General features: G+C 40.6%; 1 protein-coding gene across 2 annotated transcripts in view; it reads right to left on the bottom strand.

Moving 5' to 3' along the window:
• Positions 1 to 22,296, bottom strand: part of CAMK2D (calcium/calmodulin dependent protein kinase II delta) — a gene marked incomplete at its 3' end in the record, with an annotated part of 156,374 nt that overhangs the window by 66,426 nt on the left and 67,652 nt on the right. For both annotated transcript variants that reach the window (XM_080615159.1, XM_080615161.1), the window contains exon 4: positions 92 to 146. In XM_080615159.1, the coding sequence (XP_080471285.1) occupies positions 92 to 146 (55 nt within the window). The remainder of the gene's footprint in view (positions 1 to 91; positions 147 to 22,296) is intronic.

Below are 22,296 nucleotides of genomic sequence, written 5' to 3'. Positions count from 1 at the left end.
CACGCATTTACCTTGTGAACTTGTATTTACATCTAAAAGTTTTGAGTATCACATCCCCAACATGCTAAATATATGCAAAATTCATACTTACAAGTCAAAGACTAAGTAATGGAATCCTTCTTCTGATATGCTGTCATGAAGCCGCACTATCAAAAGGGGGAGAAAAAGATAAACACCAGTCACCTTTTTCATGTCTTTAATATTTGTCTTTGATTTTGGGACAGAAGGGAGGATTATAATTCTACTGTGGAGTTGGTACTGCATCTGTGCATGTTCTCATTAGGGTTTTGTTGGGTTTTGTTGTGTTTTTGTTTTGTTTTGTTTTAATTCTCTACCTTCAGGATCATCTATTTTGAAAGGTGAGATAAAGAAGCCAAAAGACTGCATGTGCAGCTCACTTGTACAGCTCTTTTTAAAGGAGTTCTGTTTTTGCTGTGCCACAGAAGAATGCTGCAGCCATTTCCTACCACCTCCTGCATGTACAGGCACATACACACACACTGCACCCTGCCTTTGCCCTTCATGCTGAATCATGACTAAACAAGTACTAAAAGCACAGTCAGACTTGATTTTACTATACTGTATTAATATAATTCAACAACCTTTTTCCTAGGAAGAACCATTAATCAGTCTTTTAAATACCATATACAGCAGTACCAGCCACTGGACTTTTATTATCCTGAAACAGTATTCTTAATGTCGGACAACTGTTTTTTCAGCAGTATTACATTTTAAAAGTTGTAAACAATATAAGATGGGAAAAAAAAAAAAAAAGAAGCCACAATTAATCACAGATTTCAGCAGAATAACAAACTTGAAGGGCTATGTTAACAAATTCCATAATCAGACAATAGATGCAGATTTTAAAAGAGAAAGCATCGTTGCAAACTAAAAGCATTTGATCATACTAAAGTAAATGGCATCGAAAAGGGAGTAAGTTATATTCCAGCTCACATTTCTATTACATACACATATTTCTCTCTTATATTCCTACCTGCCATCCACTTCAATCACATGAATGGTGAGGAGCTGCTGAAGGGATAAATCTGTGGGCAAACTGATGCCCACCAATCCATTCTGAATTTCCACAGTGGCAGCCACCACTAGAGCTGAAAACCTAAAGCAAAGGGATTGGGACTACTCCCTGCCCAGCTGCAGGCTTAGCTAGACCTGCAGGCAGCAAGGGTGGGCAGACAGAGCAACTAACAACTGCTTGTGGATCTGGCAGCCTTATTAAATCCCCATGAAGAGCTATTTCTGGAAAGATGTAAGATGCATGAAAGGACTTGCCAGAAGCAAAAGGATGCGATGCCTAGAAAACAGTCATTAGCTTTTCCAGTGCTTGTCACAGCCAACAAACTTAAAGTATCCTAATGATTAAAACCTCATGCGATGCTTTCATACACCAATGTATCCATACCCAAGTTTTCCCTGAAAAAGCACAAGTCAGCTGCAGAACCCTCACTTTGAATTTTAAGGGTTCAAATCACATTGTGGTAGAACTATGAATTAAGTCCTATGTTTTTTTCTTCTTACTTTAAATGAAACAGCAATTTCCAAAACTAATTTCCCTACAATAAATGAAGCCTTGTCAGCAGTTTCATCCAAATCATTATCACTTACAGAACCAAATAAAATAATCAGGATATCCTGAACTGCTTCATGTTCAGGACTGAGCTGATAAAAACATAAAAGAAAAGGATTTTCAGTTTTTCAGAGGCTCCAGATGGTAGCTTTATGTATTAATCATTTTTTCTACAACACATCACATAAAAAGAAAAAAAGATCAAATAAACATGACTTTTTTACTTTATAATATTTAGCCCAGGGAAACATCCTGTGTTTACACAATACTGAAGAGAAAAGCAGCTCTTGGCTGACTCACTGCCTAGAGCTTGTGATGATTCAGCAAAGCCAAGTAGGTCTCAATCAGAATTTGTGGTTTTGGCTGGCTCTATAGCCTAGATTTGTCTAAGTTTGTACGAAGTGCAAGCCTTGAGCATAAAAGACCAAGGTAATACACTGCTGCCAATGAAAAATAACCCAAAAACCCAGAATCAACTTTCTTTCTGCTTGCATTCTTTGACTTGAGATTTCAATACCCCAAATGACTGCTCCTTAAACAAAATGTGAGATGAGACACCAAATACTAGTCTAGAAGAGTATCCTGAAAATTCTAGGCTCAGAACAAGCCTGTAAAACTTTGGGCTTTTGAGCACAACACTTGACACAGTAGCATCAAAGATTCTCCTCAGGAATCACAGAATCACAGAATCCCAAGGGTTGGAAGGGACCTCAAAAGATCATCTAGTCCAACCCCCCTGCAAGAGCAGGGTAACCTAGAGTACATCACACAGGAACTTGTCCAGCTGGGCCTTGAATATCTGCAACGTAGGAGACTCCACAACCCCCCTGGGCAACCTGTTCCAGTGCTCTGTCACTCTCACAGTAAAGAAGTTTTTCCTGATGTTCACATGGAACCTCCTACGCTCCAGTTTACACCCATTACCCCTTGTCCTGTCACTGGACATCACTGAGAAAAACCTAGCTCCATCATCCTGACACTCACCCTTTACATATTTGTAAACACTGATGAGGTCACCCCTCAGTCTCCTCCAAGCTAAAGAGACCCAGCTCCCTCAGCCTTTCCTCATAAGGGAGATGCTCCACTCCCTTAATCATCTTAGTTGCCCTGCGCTGGACTCTCTCCAGCAGGTCCCTGTCCTTCTTGAACTGAGGGGCCCAGAACTGGACACAATATTCCAGATGCGGCCTCACCAAGGCAGAGTAGAGGGGGAGGAGAACCTCTCTTGACCTACTAACCACACCCTTTCTAATGCACCCATAATGCCATTGGCCTTCTTGGCCACAAGGGCACAGTGTTGGCTCATGGTCATCCTCCCATCCACCAGGACTCCCAGGTCCCTTTCCCCTTCACTACTTTCCAGCAGGTCAACCCCCAACCTGTACTGGTACATGGGGTTGTTCCTCCCCAGGTGCAAGACTCTACACTTGCCCTTGTTGAATTTCATCAAGTTTCTCCCCACCCAACTCTCCAGCCTGTCCAGGTCTCGCTGAATGGCGACACAGCCTTCTGGTGTGTCAGCTACTCCTCCCAGTTTAGTGTCATCAGTGAACTTGCTGAGGGTACATTCAGTTCCCTCATCCAGGTCGTTGATGAAAATATTAAACAGCACTGGTGCCAGCACTGACCCCTGAGGGACTCCACTAGTCACAGACCTCCAGCTAGATTCTGCCCCACTGACCACAACTCTCTGCCTTCTTCCTTTCAACCACTTCTTGATCCACCTCACTACCTGATCATCAAGCCCACACTTCCTTAGCTTATCTATGAGGATGCTGTGGGAGACAGTATCAAATGCCTTACTGAAATCAAGAAAAACCACATCTACGCTCTACCATCATCCATCCACCTAGTTACTTCCTCATAGAAGGCTATAAGGTTGGTCAAACATGACTTCCCCTTGGTAAAACCATGTTGGCTAGTCTTAATGACCCCCTCATCCTTGATATGTCTAGAGATGGTGTCAAGAATAAGTTGTTCCATCACCTTTCCAGGGATGGAGGTAAGGCTGACCGGTCTATAATTACCCGGGTCCTCCTTCTTGCCCTTCTTACAGAATGGGATTTAGTACGAAGCCTTGGGTGTGTCACAGAGATGCAACATAACATAAACCAGTAAACTCTGGAGTGCAGCTAGCGCACTTTGCATACCCTTCTCCAACAAAGTTTAAAACTTTTAAAGATTTTCATACATAGCAAATTATACCTTTTGATAGAAACTGCCTGTTCCTGAAATAGATTTATAAGAACTCAAAGGATGTTTTTTCTGTGAACATTTTTTTTAATTCAAAGCAGCACTGCTCTTTCCTCACTGCTCGCTAACAGCACTCTATTCAGACAGAAGCCTTCATTTTCGTTTTCCTGTATCATGTAGAGATATTGAGAACTACCAAATAACTTCTGGTGAAGCAGAATATTTGCTGGCAACTTCTTTCAAGGAGCTTTGAAGCATGTAAAACCACCCTGATTTTTTAAATGTCTTTAGTGACTTAAAACAAAGTATCAAACCCTAAAATTTAGAAAATAAATCCATCTTTGAAGTATTACTTGGGTAGGGTATTAAAAGCAGACAGTCTTGGCTTGAGCTTGGCTACAAAACAGTCAGCAGCCTATACTCATACACATACTCAGCTTTCCTCGTTCACCCTTCCTCCTTCTCCAGCACGGATTTGCTGTCAGCCAGCTGAAGCAAAGGACTGTGTTATTACCACTGTGTTTGTAAACACAGAATGACTTTCTAACACGCATTCATGAGAAAGTATTCTCTTAGGTAAGAATGAAGTCAACGCGAACCTACAGTCACTAAAGCAGAGTTTTAGAACTGTGTCCCTGAAGCAACAAAGTCATGGGAGAAAAATAAGCTGCACTGCATTACCTTTGGTTCAAGGCAGTACAAACCCAGTTTCTTTTTCTAAAACCAAAAAAATAATCATGTCTACTCTCCAGCACCACACACACAGCGTATCAAAACTAGAGCCAAGAGTACAAGTTTTATCTTGGATGGAGGCATTTGTCATATCCCTGTGTACTGGGTCTGGCTGAGACGGAGCTGGTTTTCCCCAGGATGGAGCTAGTTTTCCCCAGAGCAGCCCTCACAGTGCTGTGCTATGTAATGGTAGCTGGAAAGGTGTGGGTAACACACCAGTGCTTTGGCTGCTGCTGAGCAGCTGTCCACAGCATCAAAGCTGTCTCTCCAACATTCCCCCTCACCAGGAGGCTGAGGGTAAGCAAGATCTGTGATGGGGACACAGCCAGGACAGATGCCCCAAAATGACCAAAGGGAGATTGCAGACCATATTATTTCTGCTCAGCAATAAAAGCTAACAGAAAGGGAGAAGGAAGGAGGAGCATTTGTTATTCATGATGTTTATCTTCCAGAGCAACCACTACGCATACTGAGGCCCTGCTTCCCAGAAGTGGCCAGTCATTGCCTGCTGATGGGAAGTAGAGAATAAAGTCTTTTTTTCTCCTTTGCTTCTGCACACAACCTTTGTTTTATTAATTATTATGTTTTTTTCTCGGCCTGGTGAGGCAAATTCCTTACTAGCCAAACTCTAGTCTGACATGGAGTTATCTTTTTCAAGGACAGCATTCTTTTTTTTCTTTCCTCCCAATGTCTGAATCATAGACATGAGATGGGATGAATCCTCTGAATCAGGATCACATGCCCCTGATTGCATCTGAAAAGGAAAACAGACTGAGGCAGCCAGGGAAGATCAAAACTGCCTTCTGGCAAGTGCTTATGTTGGCTTCTTCGGTCAGTTTAGATACAGTGTCATGCCAATAAGCCTGCTGGGTGAAAATCCCAAATAAGCATGGGGAAAGAAGAAGAATCTGTGATGAAGCCAGATCGACAATCCAGAAAACAGGCTGCATAATAGCACAGGAGCAAGTCCAGCATGGACCAGTCTTTGCTACTGCATTCTGCCTGCAACTCAGCTTTTCACTAGGAAAGGGAATGGATGTCTTGATGACAATTTGAGAAGCTATTCACAAAGTTTAAGAGGCTATTCACTAAAGAAAAAAAAAATATTCGTGTATTCATTGCAATCCTATTTAGATTTTCACACACATGCATCAGGCAGGATTCAGGCATGACAAACCCAAAGGCAGCAATTACAAAGATTATTCATCCAATATAAGAACTCCAATCAGTAACCCACACTGCAATTCCTATTCCTCCAGAGACATGAAAAGCATTCACCAGTAGAAACAGTGCCATTTATCTATTTTGAAAAGATTACAGTTAGACCTAATCGTTATTAATTGGATTTATTTTATGAGTGCTATCATGAACAAACACATTATATAGTGGAAAGGACCCAAGAATAATAATTTCTTCCCTCCTGCCTGCTGTAGCACTATGGTTGTTCTCCTCCAGTGGCTTACAGAGAAGGTATTTAACAACCTTTGACAACAAAGTTGTTGCCCTTCAACAAAACACTTGAAATACCTGACCAGAATCTAGGGAGCACACAGCTCTTGATTTTCGAATAATACTGTAAGGCCAGAAAAGATCAGGAATATCCCTTTGGCTTCTGCACTGATTTTAATCTGAAATACTTTCCAATCACCACACTGTGACAATCATAATAATTTAAGGGAGAACTCCTATTAGCTTTATTAGGCTTTTATTTAGGTATTAGTGTGGGCAAGCTCCAATCATCTCCTTTATTTGGCTTTTTGTGCTGAGTCGCAGTATTTTGTGTTTGATCTACGGAAAAAACATTGATATAATGATCAAGCAACCTTATTATCTTCTTTCTGAATATCTGCCTTAAAGAGAAATTTAAAAATCAACTCCAATGAAAAACAAATTGGTCCAGGTAAGAAGACAAGACAAACAGCTGATAAAGTCAGCTAAAAAATCCTTCGGATAAAAGATACCTACCCGTATCTAAAATTATTGCCTAAAATATTTGGTTTTGTGAAATTGCTGAAGTGATAATTTTGCTCATTTGGTATCTGAATTAGTTCAGGTTACAAAGACATCACATTTGAGAAGATTGATCTTCAGACAGCAGGTATAGCCCATTATCAGTACGGCAGCTGCACAAATGTGCATGGAGGTGTCAAACTGCCAGAGCACCGGTCTTTAGGGAAGACTCTTTCCATGCAATCCCATTCATTATGCTTATTAATAGAGCATGGAAAGGGATAACTGTAGTTAATGGTAATGTAGTTAAAGACACTAATTTTCCCTCTGAAGTGCTAAAGATTAAGATCTATGGACTGCCAGAAGCATTAATCCTGTAACTATGAAGCTCAATGTCTCAAATTCCTTCACTGTTAGGAAGTTACACGGGGCATTCGTCAGTAACAAAGGTTTGAAAGGGGTTTGAAAGTCTCAAAAGTATATGTTGTATTTGCTGAAATATACAAACTACTTCTTCAAGTTCCTGCCTTCCTGCAAGAAGAGTGAGAAAGGGACAGATGTGCTTTCCCTCCGTGTTGGCTTCTTCCCAAAGTGCATTAAAGTATTTATGCAGATCTTATGTGATCATTCTGTAAGAAAAATAAAAGCCACTTTGAAAAATTAACTTAATTACTAATGGAAGGAACTTAATGGAATGACTTAATTTAAGCCAGAGGTTTCTATGAATTGGTATCTGCCTGCCACTACGGGTAGGATAAGCTGTGCATTTGCAAATAAGGAGGTAAAATAAAAACTGAAACAACCTCAGTCACTGAGAAGATACAGATACGGGTTTTGGTAATCCCTCACCTACCCAATTTACATTTCAGACATTTGCCTCTCAGCATTTTCCACTCTCTGGTCTCTGACAAAGAATGCCTCATGCTCATCAAAACTGCTTGGCTGAGAAGTGGAAGATTTGCAGTGGCTTAGCACTGTTAGGACTCAGATCTTCCTGTGAAGTCACCTTTTGTCATCTTCCCTGTTCTGCTACATAAAGCAAGGTGATGAAGGAAGGGAAACAAAGCTATTGTGAGAACTTCATCAGAAGCTCATATGGATGCCAGGGCAGAAGTCACTACAGCAGTGCCAAGAACTGAGACCAAAGTCAAAATCCATCCTATAGCTTTTAGTCTAGCTCCCCAGATAAATATGCTTGGGATCCTAAGCTAAACATTATAAACACAAAACTGCATACGGGAGCAGAGCTGTGGATGCCAAAGCTTGTGAACCACTGCTTAGGAGTGCTGTTCTTTGCACTGATGAGACATCTGCTTCCCTCAAAAAAAACCAAAACCACTTTCACTGCAACTTCATTCTCTATACCTCAGTGCTCCACATTTTTCCACGACTGTCACTACTTCCTCTCTTCTGACGCCTGGTATAAACACTCTCTACTGAGATTGACTCCTTAAACCAGTGATGCGTAACATGGTCACAACTATAGCTTCCAGACATCAAACTCAATACAAAACAACCCTGATAAAGTCTCTGCTGTAGTTACCACTGGGGCTGCCTCTCCTATTTTGTGCAGTTTAGATAATTCTTTAAAAACAACCCAATATAAATATCAGCCACACCTAGTAAGAAAGCTGGCTCAATACTCAGGCACTTGGCACTGAATCTCTGCTACCAGTAACAGACCAGTGTTCAGTGTCTAAGGTAGCTGACAGCTGGATGTATGCCCATAGAAGAGACCATGCAGACATAACTCCTGTACGGAGTGAAGCAAAGCGAGCAGCTCTGCGGAGCAGAAGTCCTCTGTCTGAGCCACAGATGAGGGATGCTCAAGTCACAAGAGCAGCACTTGGCTCTTGACATGGATGATGTGTTCTTTCCCCCGTTCACATGTCAGGAGCTCATTAGGCAGTACAGTTAAAGTTGAGATTGCTCCTCATGTTTACCCTTCCTCATATACAATACTATTACACTGAGACCATGACAGCCTGGGGCCCTCTGTAATAAAGCTGCTCAGTTACAGTAGAAAGAACTTTGGAAATGTTAATAAAAGCCATTACCTAACAATTTGAAATATTTAGACACTAATCTGGTAAGATGAGTACAGTAGCAATGCTCACAGGCAGCTGATTTCTGAAAGACATTAAACATAGCAACATTTTGGTGGAGTGAGTTAAGGGCCGCAGATGCCATTGTGGGATCTGTTTGGTGTGCCGTGTGTTCCTCTTTACTATGAGGGTGGTGAGACACTGGCACAGGTTGCCCACAGAAGCTGTGGATTCCCCATCCCTGGCAGTGTTCAAGGCCAGGTTGGAGAGGGCTGTAACCAACCTGGTCTAGAAGGTGTCCCTGCCTACGGCAGGGGGTTGGTTCTAGATGATCTTTAAGGTCCCTTCCAACCCAAACCATTCTATGATTCTATGATTTTGCCTATCTAAGAAAATAATCCCCTACATACACTGTTAAAAACACAAGGGGTATACTGTAATACTATTATTCATTGACTTCATGCAAGTCAGCAGTGCTGTGTATGCTATTAAAAGGTCTACGTTCACCAACAGTGAATCAAACCTGTATAGCTTCCAAATGCATTCAAAAGAAACAACTTTTTATTACAGTGCAAATTCATGGTTACTTAAGGTCAATAGCTTTAGAAAAAAATCCTATTAATCTGCACCTGTATTGGTATAATGAAAAATGACAGGAAAAATAACTAGGCAGCTTACTATCTGGAAAGACTGCATGGGTCCCCAAGGCACTGTAACAGCAAATCTTAACTAGTATGAAGAAAATGCTATATATTCTAAAAATACTCTTTAGTGACCAAAACTGTCCCCCATCAGTGCTCTCACTCAATAAACTTCTGTATTCTGATTAAATGCTAGTAACGGTGACATTCACTGCCTTCAGCAAACCTACTCAAGCCTAATGTGCACTCAGAAGTTGGTCTGTCAAACTGTTACCTTTGGTTAAATGTTCTTGCTACATGGAAAATAAAAAGTATTTCCCAAAGTAGATGAAAGACCAGCTTTTGAAGTGAGACTAAGTAAATTCAGATACTGATGTCAAAGCAGATGGCCTCAGATTACCAACTCTTTCATCATGATGAGACTTGAGGTACATTCCTGCTGGATCAAGACGGACAGTTTAAACAGGTCACCAATACTGGAAGAATGCTTTAGGAAAAGTACATTTTGTGATAAGAGGAGACTCACTGAGCTACTAAGCACCCTAAATAAACCTAAGCAGCTTTACAGTGATGTGTAAGCACAGACAGATCTCCAGGTCTAGGTTCTGTGCAGGCTTCAGGCACTATGTGAAAACAAATAAAACTTGAAAGATGGAAACCAATTTAGCCAAACATCAGAAATCTAGCTGCTAAAACCAGAACATCCCAAATAAAATTAACTAATTGAAAACCCAGAAAAAAGTAAACAAATCTTATAATTCTGTATTACTAGTCCCCAGGGAGAGTAGCTGTAATAACTTTTTTCTTTAACCAACAGGTTTTTACCACAGAATCATTAGGGCTTGAAGGGACCTCTGGAGATAATCCAGTCTAACCCCCTGCCAAAGCAGGGCCACCCAGAGCAGGTTACACAGGAACATGTCCAGGCGGTTTTGGAATGTCTCCAGAGAGGGAGACTCCACAACCCCCCTGGGCAGCCTGTTTCAGAGCTCTGCCACCCTCAACGTAAAGAAGTTCTTCCTCATACTGAGGTGAAACTTCTTGTGGTTTAGTTTATGACCATTGCTCCTTGTTCGTTTGCTGGGCACCACTGAAAATTGTCTGGCACCATTAATACACATAAATATCTCAAAAGAGATCTCTTGAGATATTTATACTCATTATGAGATCCCCCTCAGTCTTCTCTAGACTAAACAGGCACAGTTCCCTCAATTTCTCCTCTTCAGAAAGATGTTCCAAACCCCTGATGGTCCCTGTGGCCTCCACTGGACCCTCTCCAGCAGCTCTTTGTCTGTCTTGTGCGAGAAGTGCGGAACCGGACCCAGATGTGGCCTCACCAGGGTCAGTAGAAGGGGAGGATCACCTCCCTCAACCTCCTGCCACACTCCTCCCAGGATACACTTGTCTCTCCTGGGGAGCCTATGCAAGGGCCAGCTCCTAGTCAACTTATCATCTACAAATACTCCCAGGTCTTTCTCAGCTGAGCTGCTCTCTAGTAGGGTCAGCCCCAACCTGTGCTGGTACTTGGGGTTCTTCCTCCCCAAGTTCGGTACACTATGCTTGCCCTTGTTGAACCTCATATTAGGTTTCCCTCTGCCCAATTCTCCAGCCTACTGAGGTCCTGCTGAATGGCAGCACAGCTTAGGTGTATCAGTCACTGCCCTCAGCTTCCTATCATCAGCAAACAAACTTCTGCTGCTTTTCATTGCGCCACAACACAGGCATGTGTGCATTTAGGTGTGCAAAAAGGCACAGAGGAGTACTGTGCAATCATAAACTATATCCTTGCTGTTAAAACAAACAGCTAGAGTTACACACCTTTAATTATTCATGTATGAATACAGAAAAGTTTTATATACTTGTTTGAAAACCAGAGTATTAAAATGTACAGCTGTATCTTCATGTCTTTGTTGAAATATATGATCGTGTCGTTTACTAGGAATCCTGCATTTGAGGTTAAGCTAATTTCTCTTTGCAGTTAAAGCCCTGAATTTTTAAGTTTAACAAGTTTTTTTTGGAACACAACAAAAAGCCTTACAAATAGCATCAGATTAAGCCTTATGAGGATAGCTGCATGAATTAAAAGAAAGTCTGACACAAATTTTTGCTAAGAGCAAACCAACATCTCAGCTGCCAGTGCTGATACTTTAAGCACTCATGGCTTTTAACCATTTTAGCATTCATCAGAACATGTAAGGAGAGGAATAATGACAGTCTACACAAGAATTTCATGGAATGTTGACTAATAAAAGGACAAGCTATAACAAAAGATATTACATTAATTAAACTTATCAGGTTCAGAAAACCATGCAGCATACATGCACAGAAGAAAAGTAAGTTACTTAATTTTTCTAGAAGAAGGGCCTAGTTCTCCTGTTAAAACAAGTCTTAGAATCCTAGAATGGTTTGGGTTGGGAAGGACCTTAAGATTATATAGTTCCAACCCCCAGCCATGGGCAGGGACGCCTCACACTAGACCACGTCACTCAAGGTTCTGTCTAACTTGACCTTAAATACTGCCAGGGATGGAGCAGCCACAGCTTCTCTGGGCAACCTGTATCAGCGCCACATCACCCTCACAGTCTTTTTTATAGACCAGTGATTGCCACAATGGTTGGGCAACTCACTGACTGCAAAGATTCATGATGAAGTGGCATACAGAATTCTAGCAATTCAAGAAACTGAAGCAATAAAACAGATCAAATGAAAACTGAATGAAATCTCCTCAGTACACATAGTCTAACATTCCACTTAGAGAAGCAAAAGAGTTTCTCAGTCCCTCCTGGAAAGATACACTTTGGCATAGTTTTGACAGATACTTTTACCAACTGTAAATGTGGTGGAAGAAAGCTTTCATTTAGACTCTGGATGCATCACAAGAAAATAAAACCTCAGACAGAATAGCCCAATTGTCAAAATTAGGCTATGCCCCTTTTAATACCTACAGTGCTGGCCAACATTGAAACAAATCTATAGAAATAATACGTAGGACCTGCATGTCTGCAAAATTGGATATTTGGGGGTTGTAATCATTGAGCAGGACACCACCTCCCTTCTCATCTTTCCTCTCTCAAAACACATTAAACACAGAAAACTAAATAATTTCTATAATGCCCACTCAGACCAGTATGTTTATTTTTAAATGCTCCCTTTTCACCAGGAGGAGGCCCCAAGGTATTTAAAGGCATCAGCTTACAAAAACACTCTACTTCAACTATTTTCAACAAAAAGGAAAGAATCACAGAATCATAGAATAGTTAGGGTTGGAAAGGACCTTAAGATCATCTAGTTCCAACCCCCGTGCCATGGGCAGGGACATAATCCTATGGCATGACTCAAGAAGTACCACAGAAAATAAATGAAATGTCACATATGCTACCAGAACCTCTCCTAAAGGAGCAAGGCACGTATCAAGCATGGTCGGTAATGTTTTCAAAGCAATTAGCACTGTACCTAAAAGACCTTCAGTAACAATCACTTTCAGAAAACCCAGGCCAAATTCTTTCACTCAGTAGCAGCAATTACTACAGCTAAATTTCCTAAAACTTTTAGCTTTTTTTTTTTGATTTTTTCAAGTTTAGAAGCTTATTTGTTAGTTTATCAAAGTAAAGACCATCAAGTAAAACCAAAGCAGATGACTGTGAATTCAAGTGAACTTAATAAACAATCTTCATTTGAAAGTGGATTAGAACCGTGATAGCTCAGGAGTAAGAAGAGATAAAAGATGATCTTTACTGATACTAATGTGATTAGTGATTTTTTAGTAACTGAGCAATAATCCAATTCTTGTATGCAATCTGAACTGAGTGACCACTTCTATATAACTATCCTAACAAAGAACATTTGCAATTAATCTGAACTAATGATTTAACCAAGGGCAATACTGAAAATCACAGAATTGATACGGTTGAAAGGGACCTTTGTAAATCACCTAGTCCAATCCCCCTGCCACCTAGAGCAGGTAAATGTAAATGTAGTATTTACATACACGGCCACTGTTTTTTGGTCTTTCAATGTTTTCAAACAGGTCATTCTGGCAGCCGGAGACAAACAGAGCATGAAGCTATTCTCCTCATGATTATCTTTCCAATCATTATATTACCTCTACTTTGTAACACTGTGGAAATGCAGTTGAAGGGTTGAAGAACCAGACCTACAGTCTGACAAATATACTACATGTGCTGTAATTTGCCATCTTGCAAAGTTGTTCAAGGCCAGGTTAGACAGAGGCTTGGCAACACGGTCTAGCATGAGACATCCTTGCCCATGGCAAGGGGGCTGGAACTAGATGATCTGAAGGTCCTTTTCAACCCTAATCATTCTATGATTCCATGAAAATGCTGTATTCTGAAGCTATGGCAGCATTTGCAGGCCGTGGACCTGCTCCAGCAAAAGTGTTCTAGGACAATAAAGTCAACTTCATGGAAGAGACCCACACTGCTACTAGAATACATACATACTTTCATTTCCTTTGGAAGCTCCTGAACTGTCAATACTGGAAACCGTGGAAGTAGTCAGGGGAAATATCACTATGTGCATCTCCACAGTCTTTCCCATGTCTCCACAGCTACTATCACACACCAGATAGACCAGCTTTAGATTTGACCCAGTGCAGCCACTCCTGCACCTCTCACAGGAGCAAAGGACCTAACACAAAATGGACAGGAGCAAACAACCTAACACAAAACAGACCACCTCAACCTTTCTATGTTTTGCAACTGTTAGTATATCTTGCTACATGTATTTTCTTGCAGTTTACACCTACTTGGCTAATCTTTCAATTCTGTGGATTGCTTCATCACATTGTTATACATGGCCATACTTTTTCTTTATAGATGATGAAGCCTGATGGAACATTTCTATAAGATGACCTTTTCATTCACAAAATGTGAGTTAAAATAGTGTCTTACAAGTGAATCAAGGTAAAAGGAAACATGTTTTTGCCCTATTATCATTTCACATTTGATATTTTGGGAAATGAATCTACTCTTTCCTTGTAAGTTTTTCTATTTGTTTCCTGAGGAAGCCATAACTATTGTGAAAAGAGCAATTCCATGGGGCGTATGAGGACCTGATTAGTTTATCATGACAATATACTGGTCACTATGCAGTGAAAACTCCCTGAGCATATGCAGTCAGGGAGCAAACAGGCTCATGCATTCTTGCAAATATCAAACTAAAACTATACCATTCATTTATCTCATTTTAACTGAGCACTGTGCTGTGCTAGTGCACAGAACAGCAACAGGCTACTGTAGGTGGAAAAGCTTGCCTCCTCTGACCAAGGAGCCAAGGTAGAGCTTCTCACAGAGCCAGCAGCACAGAAAGGGAGGCTTTCTAGCCTTACACTGAAGAGTTCAAGATGTTGCCAAATATTATTGACCTTGCAGAAGGATTTCTGCTGCTACTTCCCCTTCTCCTAGAAAGCCATGAGTTAGCACACAACAACTGCAGATAAATACTTCCATTTGTACTTAGAGCATGTTTCCTAGGGCACGCCTTTAGTGCAGATGGGAACATGGCACAGAGATATCCAAACTGACTTTCAGCAAGCTGGTGTGTACATCTCTATTAGTTTAATTGTATCAACATTTAAGCTGCTCTTTTGACAAGAGCAAACGAAAAAGCAAGCCTAGGCACCTTTGCGCTAAGCCACAGGTTACAGTGAAAATACAAAGTCTGTTTCTAATAGCCACTACAAGTCTGAAAAAAAGGAAAAAAACATTAAGTTTATGTAATTGGTCTCATTTCTACCTGTATGTATGATGCTGCCGACATGCATACACTATCAAACGTAGAGAACTAAAATTTGCCGTAACCTAGATAACCATATGCCTCTATAACAAGACAACATAAGCAGTATTATCAGTGACTTAAAAGAGCACAAAACTGAGGATTCCAAGTACTATACCAAGACAGGGTGTTTCCACAGTAATCCACTCCATCTCTATCCACTGGACTGGGCTCAAAACCATTTATTCTTTTCTGAGTGAATGTGGCTTCCCCATCTATCAACCAGCTATCATAGTAAGTCATGTTACCTTTAACTGAAGACAACTATAAATTACTGTCATTTTCATAAGATAAAAGTTTACAAGTGAATGGTGATCTCACATGACTGAAAGGGTTTGTTTTACAAAAAGCAGAGAATGCATATTAACTTAATAGATTACAAACTTGAGGTTTATGATGAGAAACTGCCATTGTCTTTTAATCACAGTCTCACAATAAATGCAAATTAGAGAGTTTGTCTTGTCCTATGGGACCATTTGTAAGATTGTAATTAGCTCAGTGAAAACCCACATAAATTTGGATGTAAGAGAAACTGCAACGGAGAGCTGGAAGCCAGTCTCTAGTCACAAAACCAGACTATTAGTTGCAGTGGAAACATCTCTTGGAATATTCCTTGTATTTAGCACATCCCCCAACTCCCAAAATACGTATTCTACAGAAGAGAGCTCCAAACCATTCAGCTGCAATTATGGCTTTAGATCATCAACGCAGCAAGACTGCATCTCCAAATTTAACATCATGCTAGCGTTAACATCAATATTAGATTGAGTTTACATGGATTGAATACAATTAAGTAACTCTTCAAGGACACCTGGTACATAAATGCACAACAAGTATATTAATTAAAAAGCATTATTTGGATGATACAATTGCTGATACACGAGTGCTATTTGCTGCTATGTAGAACAAGAACAGAAGCTTTGGATTTTATTACAATACCAGAACATCTTCAATATACAAATACCAGGAGCAGAGTGCCACGCTTGGCCCAGTGTGGCCATAATGAGAAGTTGGATGTATTTAAAGGAGACAGACATCTAGAGGACAAACTAAAATTAGAAGCACATTTCCACGAGCAGTCCATGAGAATACTAACACTCTGGTGAAGCCACTAAAAAAAGAATTTCCAAATTTGGAAGGTGACTGGGAGGACAGAGGTATCATTAAACCACTATCAACCAGAAAGAATCCTGCATTTGCAATTCTGCAGGAGTGAAAGAGTCTTCAGTGCAGAAATCTGTAAAAACCAGACTGAACTGAGCAACTACAAGGTTTAATTCATTACCAGTGATGGAGGTTAGTGGTATTTGCAGGGTAACAACATTCCCTCTGTGCTAGACTGCAGCACATGAAAAGCCATGAGACCGGCCCAGCTAGCACCCTTTGGTATTGCCATAGCTTTAACAGATGCTTTCAGGAGTGGAGCAATAGAACAGCTTCACATTGTGATAAAAAAATTATGATTTTTTAAAGGCAAACATTTGAAGGAGCAAGGAAAACCCCAAAGGACACTTGAAATGCTACAAGACTGGACAGTTAGAGGGGTGACTGTCAACCTGCTATCCCCCCACCTTCGAGCATGAGGGGAAGATTGGTCAGACTGGCACAAGCCATGCAGTGAATGGCAACACAGCAGCAGAGCTATGGACACGCCAGGCTAAGCCAGCAAGCCTGAGTCCTAATGAGGAGAGGCTGCAGCTATTGAAAAAACATTTTGTTGTGCTACGTAGTTTAGAAGAGAACTCCTCTTAGGGAAACACAAAGGTAGACAAGAAGTTCTTCAAAATCTAGAAGCGTGTGGTGATGTCTGTGATGTGTACTGGCCAGCAGCCTCTAGCAGGCAGCTGCAATCATCATTAGATTACCACAGTTACCAGAATCTGAGCAAGGAAAGAAGCTGTATTACATATTTTTCTCTTTCCTAACATCTCCAGAACATGAGCTGGGGATAATTTGTTCTGCCACTTCTCATAAGGTGCATTCGCATAGACATAAACCACACCTATGTTTCTAAAGAGAGATGAGACATGGACTGATGGTCAGTCAGCTTCCTGGTGTCACAGTGGGACAGTTTCACTGTGTTTTGTTCATTATCTACCATGTGAAATTTTACATTTTTAGTAATAAATCAGATTTTCCATGTTCTCAATATATAACATCAGAGATTTTATAAAATCTCTTACAGAACGGGATTACATTGGTAGAAATGCAGAAGATGCATATGAAATGCAAAAAGCAAGAGGAAAAGGGATTTCTGCACATGAGATGGTAACAGACAAGCTCAGTCTACAGAATATACTTCCAAATGCACACCTTGCAACCAATTAAACACTGCATTCCAAAGCACCAGGCCTTGCTTACAGCTTTCAGTTAAATTACACTTTAACTAAGAATTTATGTCACAATATTTAAACATGCAAGTGGATGTATTTTGAAGAAATGAACAAAACCACTCCAATAGGGATGTGGTTGTATTCATGAACACCCCTTTTTCCTTCCAGTATCCACTTTGCTGATCAGCAGAAAAGATTTTAGAGAACAAAACATTGCAAACACCTGGCTCTTTGCCTTTAACTGTTTTCTTCTGCAGCATATTGCCCAAGGAAGCATCCTAAGAGCAGACTAGTGCAATGCTCAGATCTAAAACTGTGAGCACAAAACCAGACTATACCCTGAATTACATCCTATTTTGTGCACCTGAAGTAACCAGTGATATTAACTATTTATTATAGCCCAGTCTAAGCACTTACTAGGACAGCTTAATTTGTTGCTAGCTATCCTTTCTCTCAGGTTCTCTCCAGTAGACAGCCACCACAATGCCCAAGAGGCTACAGGTGGCTGTAATAAGGGAAGGCTGGAACACGTTTCCTCCTGCCATCAGCTGCCAGCAGAGAGGCTGTTGAGATGACAGGGACAGTCTTCTGTAAGGTACAGACTGCAAGGTAAGAGGCAACAGACACTTGTTGGATTATGGAAAATCCCAGCTAGGCAAAAAGACACATCTATTTATTTATTAATTCATTTATGTTGACAGGAAGGTGGACACACTGGAGCAGGGCCCCAGGTGGCTGTGCAACCTCCTTCCCTGGAGAGTCTCCAAATTTAGCACAACAGGCCCTGAGTAACCTAATTTTACTGGATATGGCTTGAGCAGGGGGTTGGGACTGGATAACCTTCACAGACCCCTTCCAACCCACATGATTCCATGATTTACAATGTTTTTTTTTCAGGAGGCAGGGTATGTAAGTAAAGATATTTCCGCAGATGGGAGTATCCTTGAGGATCACCTCTCCTAATGGGCTTTCTGGGTTTGTAGACATTTCTAAGCTCCACAGCATGCTCCCAAAGTGCCACTCCAGATTTATCATCACTTATGTCAAAATATGATCCATGGTCCAAAGTCAGGAGACCTTCATTTCGCCTCTTACTGCTGTCTGCTCAGATCCCTACCTTTCCCCCAAACCCTCACTCAAGCACTTCTCCCTGCCCACCAGTCATGCCACCCATTCTCCTTTCCTTCTCTCTGTCCCTATCACCAAGTTTGTCCTTTTCTGCACATCAGAGGGAGCTGAAGTCAAGACAGCAGAGAGGAGGGATAAGGATGGGAGTCAGCTCTGAGGTGATGCATGAAGCCAAGCACTTTCTCCTTGGAGAGACCTCTTACAGAAGCAGGTGTGTGCTGATTGCTGCCCCCAGCCTCCCTCCTTGCTTAGCAGGCAGGATGCCAAATACTCCAAATGGGCAGACTAAGGCTGCTTGGTAAACTTGCTGCCTGAATGACAATGCTCTATTTTCTCTTGGGAAGGGAAACAGGCCAAGATAAAAGTATCCCACAGAGTGGGTTTAGTCCACAGCCACAAATGTAAAGGCTAGAAGTGGGTTTATAATGGAAACCACCCGACAACAATTTTGCCACCCATACAGGAGCTGCACTATTACCATCCAAACAGGGACACCCATATCAAATATACTGCAACCTTTTTTCAGTTTGGGTTTGGTGTCCTGTCCCATCTCCCCTTCCCCTAGTTCAACTAAGAGGTTCACAATGTTTTTTTTCTGGCGTTTGTGTACTGATCCAAGAACCAGTGCAGAATTCACCTATTAAACTGTCAACAACATTGTCTGTACACAGCAAAGGGAATAAAACCTACAAAATCCCCTAAAAATGTCTGTGCTAGCTTTACTGAAAGAGCAAGCTTACTTTAGCAGAAGTAGTAGAGATCTATGGTTTTGGAGGAAAGGGTCCAGAGGAAAATTACATATCTGTGGTTTAGCTGGGAGTCATGATGTCTATCCGTATGCATAACATGTGGTTGTAGATTCATAATAAACAAAGCTGTCAAATAAAAAAAAAAATTCTCGAAGATTCATCCCGTGTTTATAAAAAGACAGCAATTCGTTTTCATCTAGCTTATTTATATGGTTCCCTAAGTCAGCAGTGCAGTTATGAAACTCTTCTTTGCAGAAAGCATATATAGAAAGGAAACCAGAACAAGAGATCAAAATACAAATAGGAAGTGTGGCTGTCACCCTAGTACTCACCCCCAACAGCAGGTTCCTCAAGAGAGACGTTTAAATTCCACTTCTCATTTCTGCGGATTACTCTGTTCTATATTTAAAACAACTAGCTACACAAGCACCAGTGACTTTATGGAAAGATAAATGTTTAGAAGAATTTGGATACACTATGAAAAGAATATTCAAGCATTTAAGAAAAGGAAAACATCTATAAACCTAGCCATAAGCACTCAAGGAAAAACCTTCAAAGTCTGGTTCATACTTGATTCGTGCTTTTTCATTTCTTATTTCAGTGCAAATTATGCATATAGTTTCTGAGGCAAAAAATGACAAAATTTGTGTCAAACCTGACTGAAACCTCATTTACTTGGTATATTATGGATGTTGCTACAGTTATTGGGGATCTTACAATCAGCAGTGTTTCACTTGAGCTAGAATAATCCTATCCTCCATTAAAAGGAAAGAGAATTAACCAAGTGTGGCAAAGAGCAGTATCGCCTCTACTAAAAGGCAGTAACACTGTGTTACAGTTTCCAGAAGAGGAAAGCCTAAAGATTCAATGCCACTCTTACCAGAATAAAGGATTATGCTGTAACTGAAACAAAAAAGCCTTAACACCTAATAAAGCTGCCTTCACACTTCTGTGCTTTCACATTCCAACAGACCGCATTATCTGACGTTTCCAGTGTCACACATTGAAAATTACTGACACACTGGTTCTCACTAAACAACTTGCAGTCTTTCAATGACTGTGGTTTTATTGATAGCTCACTCTTAGGGCCACCAACAGCTCTACATAAAGCTCTTCCCCACTAAATCTTTACAACATTGGAAGTGAAAAATTTCAGTCTTTTCATCTAAATATCAACCAGCCACTCACAACTTCACCAGTTAAAAGAAATCAAATGCATATAGTAACGACAACTGCTGAGAATGAGAAAGACTGCAGAAAAGCCAGTTGCAGCAAAACCCATGATGCCCTCCATGTGTATTCTTGCCTGGTTCAGTCTTGTTACAGTACATTTAATTTCACAAATAGCTACTACAAAAATAGCTTCTGTATTTTGTTGTTCAGCTACATGCTGTACCCACAGCTGAGTTTAAACATTGAATCTATTATTTCGTAATACTCACTAAAATGGCTTTTACATTAAGTATGAAATCATGTTATATCACTGGTTTATTTGTTTTTTTTATGTTTTAATTCTCTCAAGGACTATGGTTCACTTTATTCATCATGCAAATTACAAATCTAATTAATTCAACAGAATGGATGAGATTCAAAATTGTTGAAATCATCAGATCATCTAAGCAATAAAACTAATTAAAGGAAGTGAGATCCTCTACATGGATCAGTCACACAGATTTCCTGTTCCTCTGGGGTAAAGTGCATGAATATTTTAAATATATATATATATATATACACATAAGCTCTCTCTATATATTTATATGCATAGATAATATATTCCTGAGGACCATGTTTATTGATCATAAACTTACATAATTAAGTATTTGCTTGATTTCCACTGCATCAGGAAAGAACGGCACTATTACCTTTTAAGTCTGTATTAATACATTTTTGATGTAAAGTGTGAAACCGGACATTAAGCTCAGAAAAAATATTATGTTGAAGAACTACATCCACTAAACCTGAACAGGCACGATTTTTATTCCATGTCTGGTTTATACAGCAACTTAGCTAATGCCAGCTGAGCTACTCCCAACTTTGCCACAGTAAGTAAAATGCAATTCAGAATTTAGTAAATCCACATTTGCTGTAAATTAATAGCATTTCTCTTTAGATTTTTGTAAATTTATGTGATATCCCATGCACAAACTTGGTGAATATAAAACATGAAGGACAAAGAAAACCTACGTATCTTTAATTACCCTCTGTCCAAAAAGGACAAGACAGTACGGGATTTATTATTTTTCCCCCCACATGAAGGATTTAACAACTTCTATGCTTATGTTTTGTGGGGAGAGATCAGAAAACCCCAAAATGCAGCCTTGTCCTTCTCTCCTTCAGGCAAAGGGCTATGCTCCTGAATAAGCAAGCTGAATACAGGCATGAAGAGTTTTATGAGGAGCAGTGCCAAGTCTGGGTCACATCAATTTCCTCAGCAATTTAGGAGAAATATCCAGCTCAAAGTACAGAAACCAGAGCAGACTGCAAATAGAAACCAACACATTTATGATACCAGTTTAGTGATCTGTCTTGTTTTCTGGTGTCCCAGACCATCCTGCATCTAGCCTGCCTCCTGACCTGCTGCAAAGCCACCCTTCCTTGGTAAGATGCTGTTCCATACTCCCATATGCTGGTCCAGCTATAGTTCTTCATGGAAGAAAGACTTCTCTGCCTTCCAAAGCATGGCAGCTCATGCTAGTTGGCAATGCCACAGCTCCAGCTCACTGAGGCCGCGCAAGCAGATCCACACGCAACTGGCTTAAGCCTATTATAGCTTACGTGACACTGTTTCTACTTGGGAGTCCTACTTTACCTTTAAATATCCTGACTTACAAAGCCGTTCAGGGACAACTTGTCCTGTTGCCAAAAGGACTTCATTTATCACCTGAAGGGCTGCCACATGTCAGTAAAATCTACTGTGGCCTTTTGGGAAGGGATGAAGATTGATTACGGTCAGACTTGAACCTGATGTAGTTGGGTAATGGATCCTGTCTGCTTGCCATATCTTATAAACCATTTTAAAGCAAAGGGAGGAGGTAGCAGCAGGCGGGGAACTATGTGCTGTAATGAAGCCAGAAATGTTAGCATTGCCATGTGAAAACCAGGACATTCTGGTTTACCTGATTTTACTACACTGCACATACCATTTTG

The sequence above is a fragment of the Psittacula echo genome (genome assembly GCF_963264785.1).
Source record: "Psittacula echo genome assembly, chromosome: 1".
In the NCBI taxonomy this organism is placed as follows: domain Eukaryota; kingdom Metazoa; phylum Chordata; class Aves; order Psittaciformes; family Psittacidae; genus Psittacula; species Psittacula echo.
Note: the sequence above shows the minus strand (reverse complement) of the source record. Positions and strands in the feature narration are given on the sequence as shown.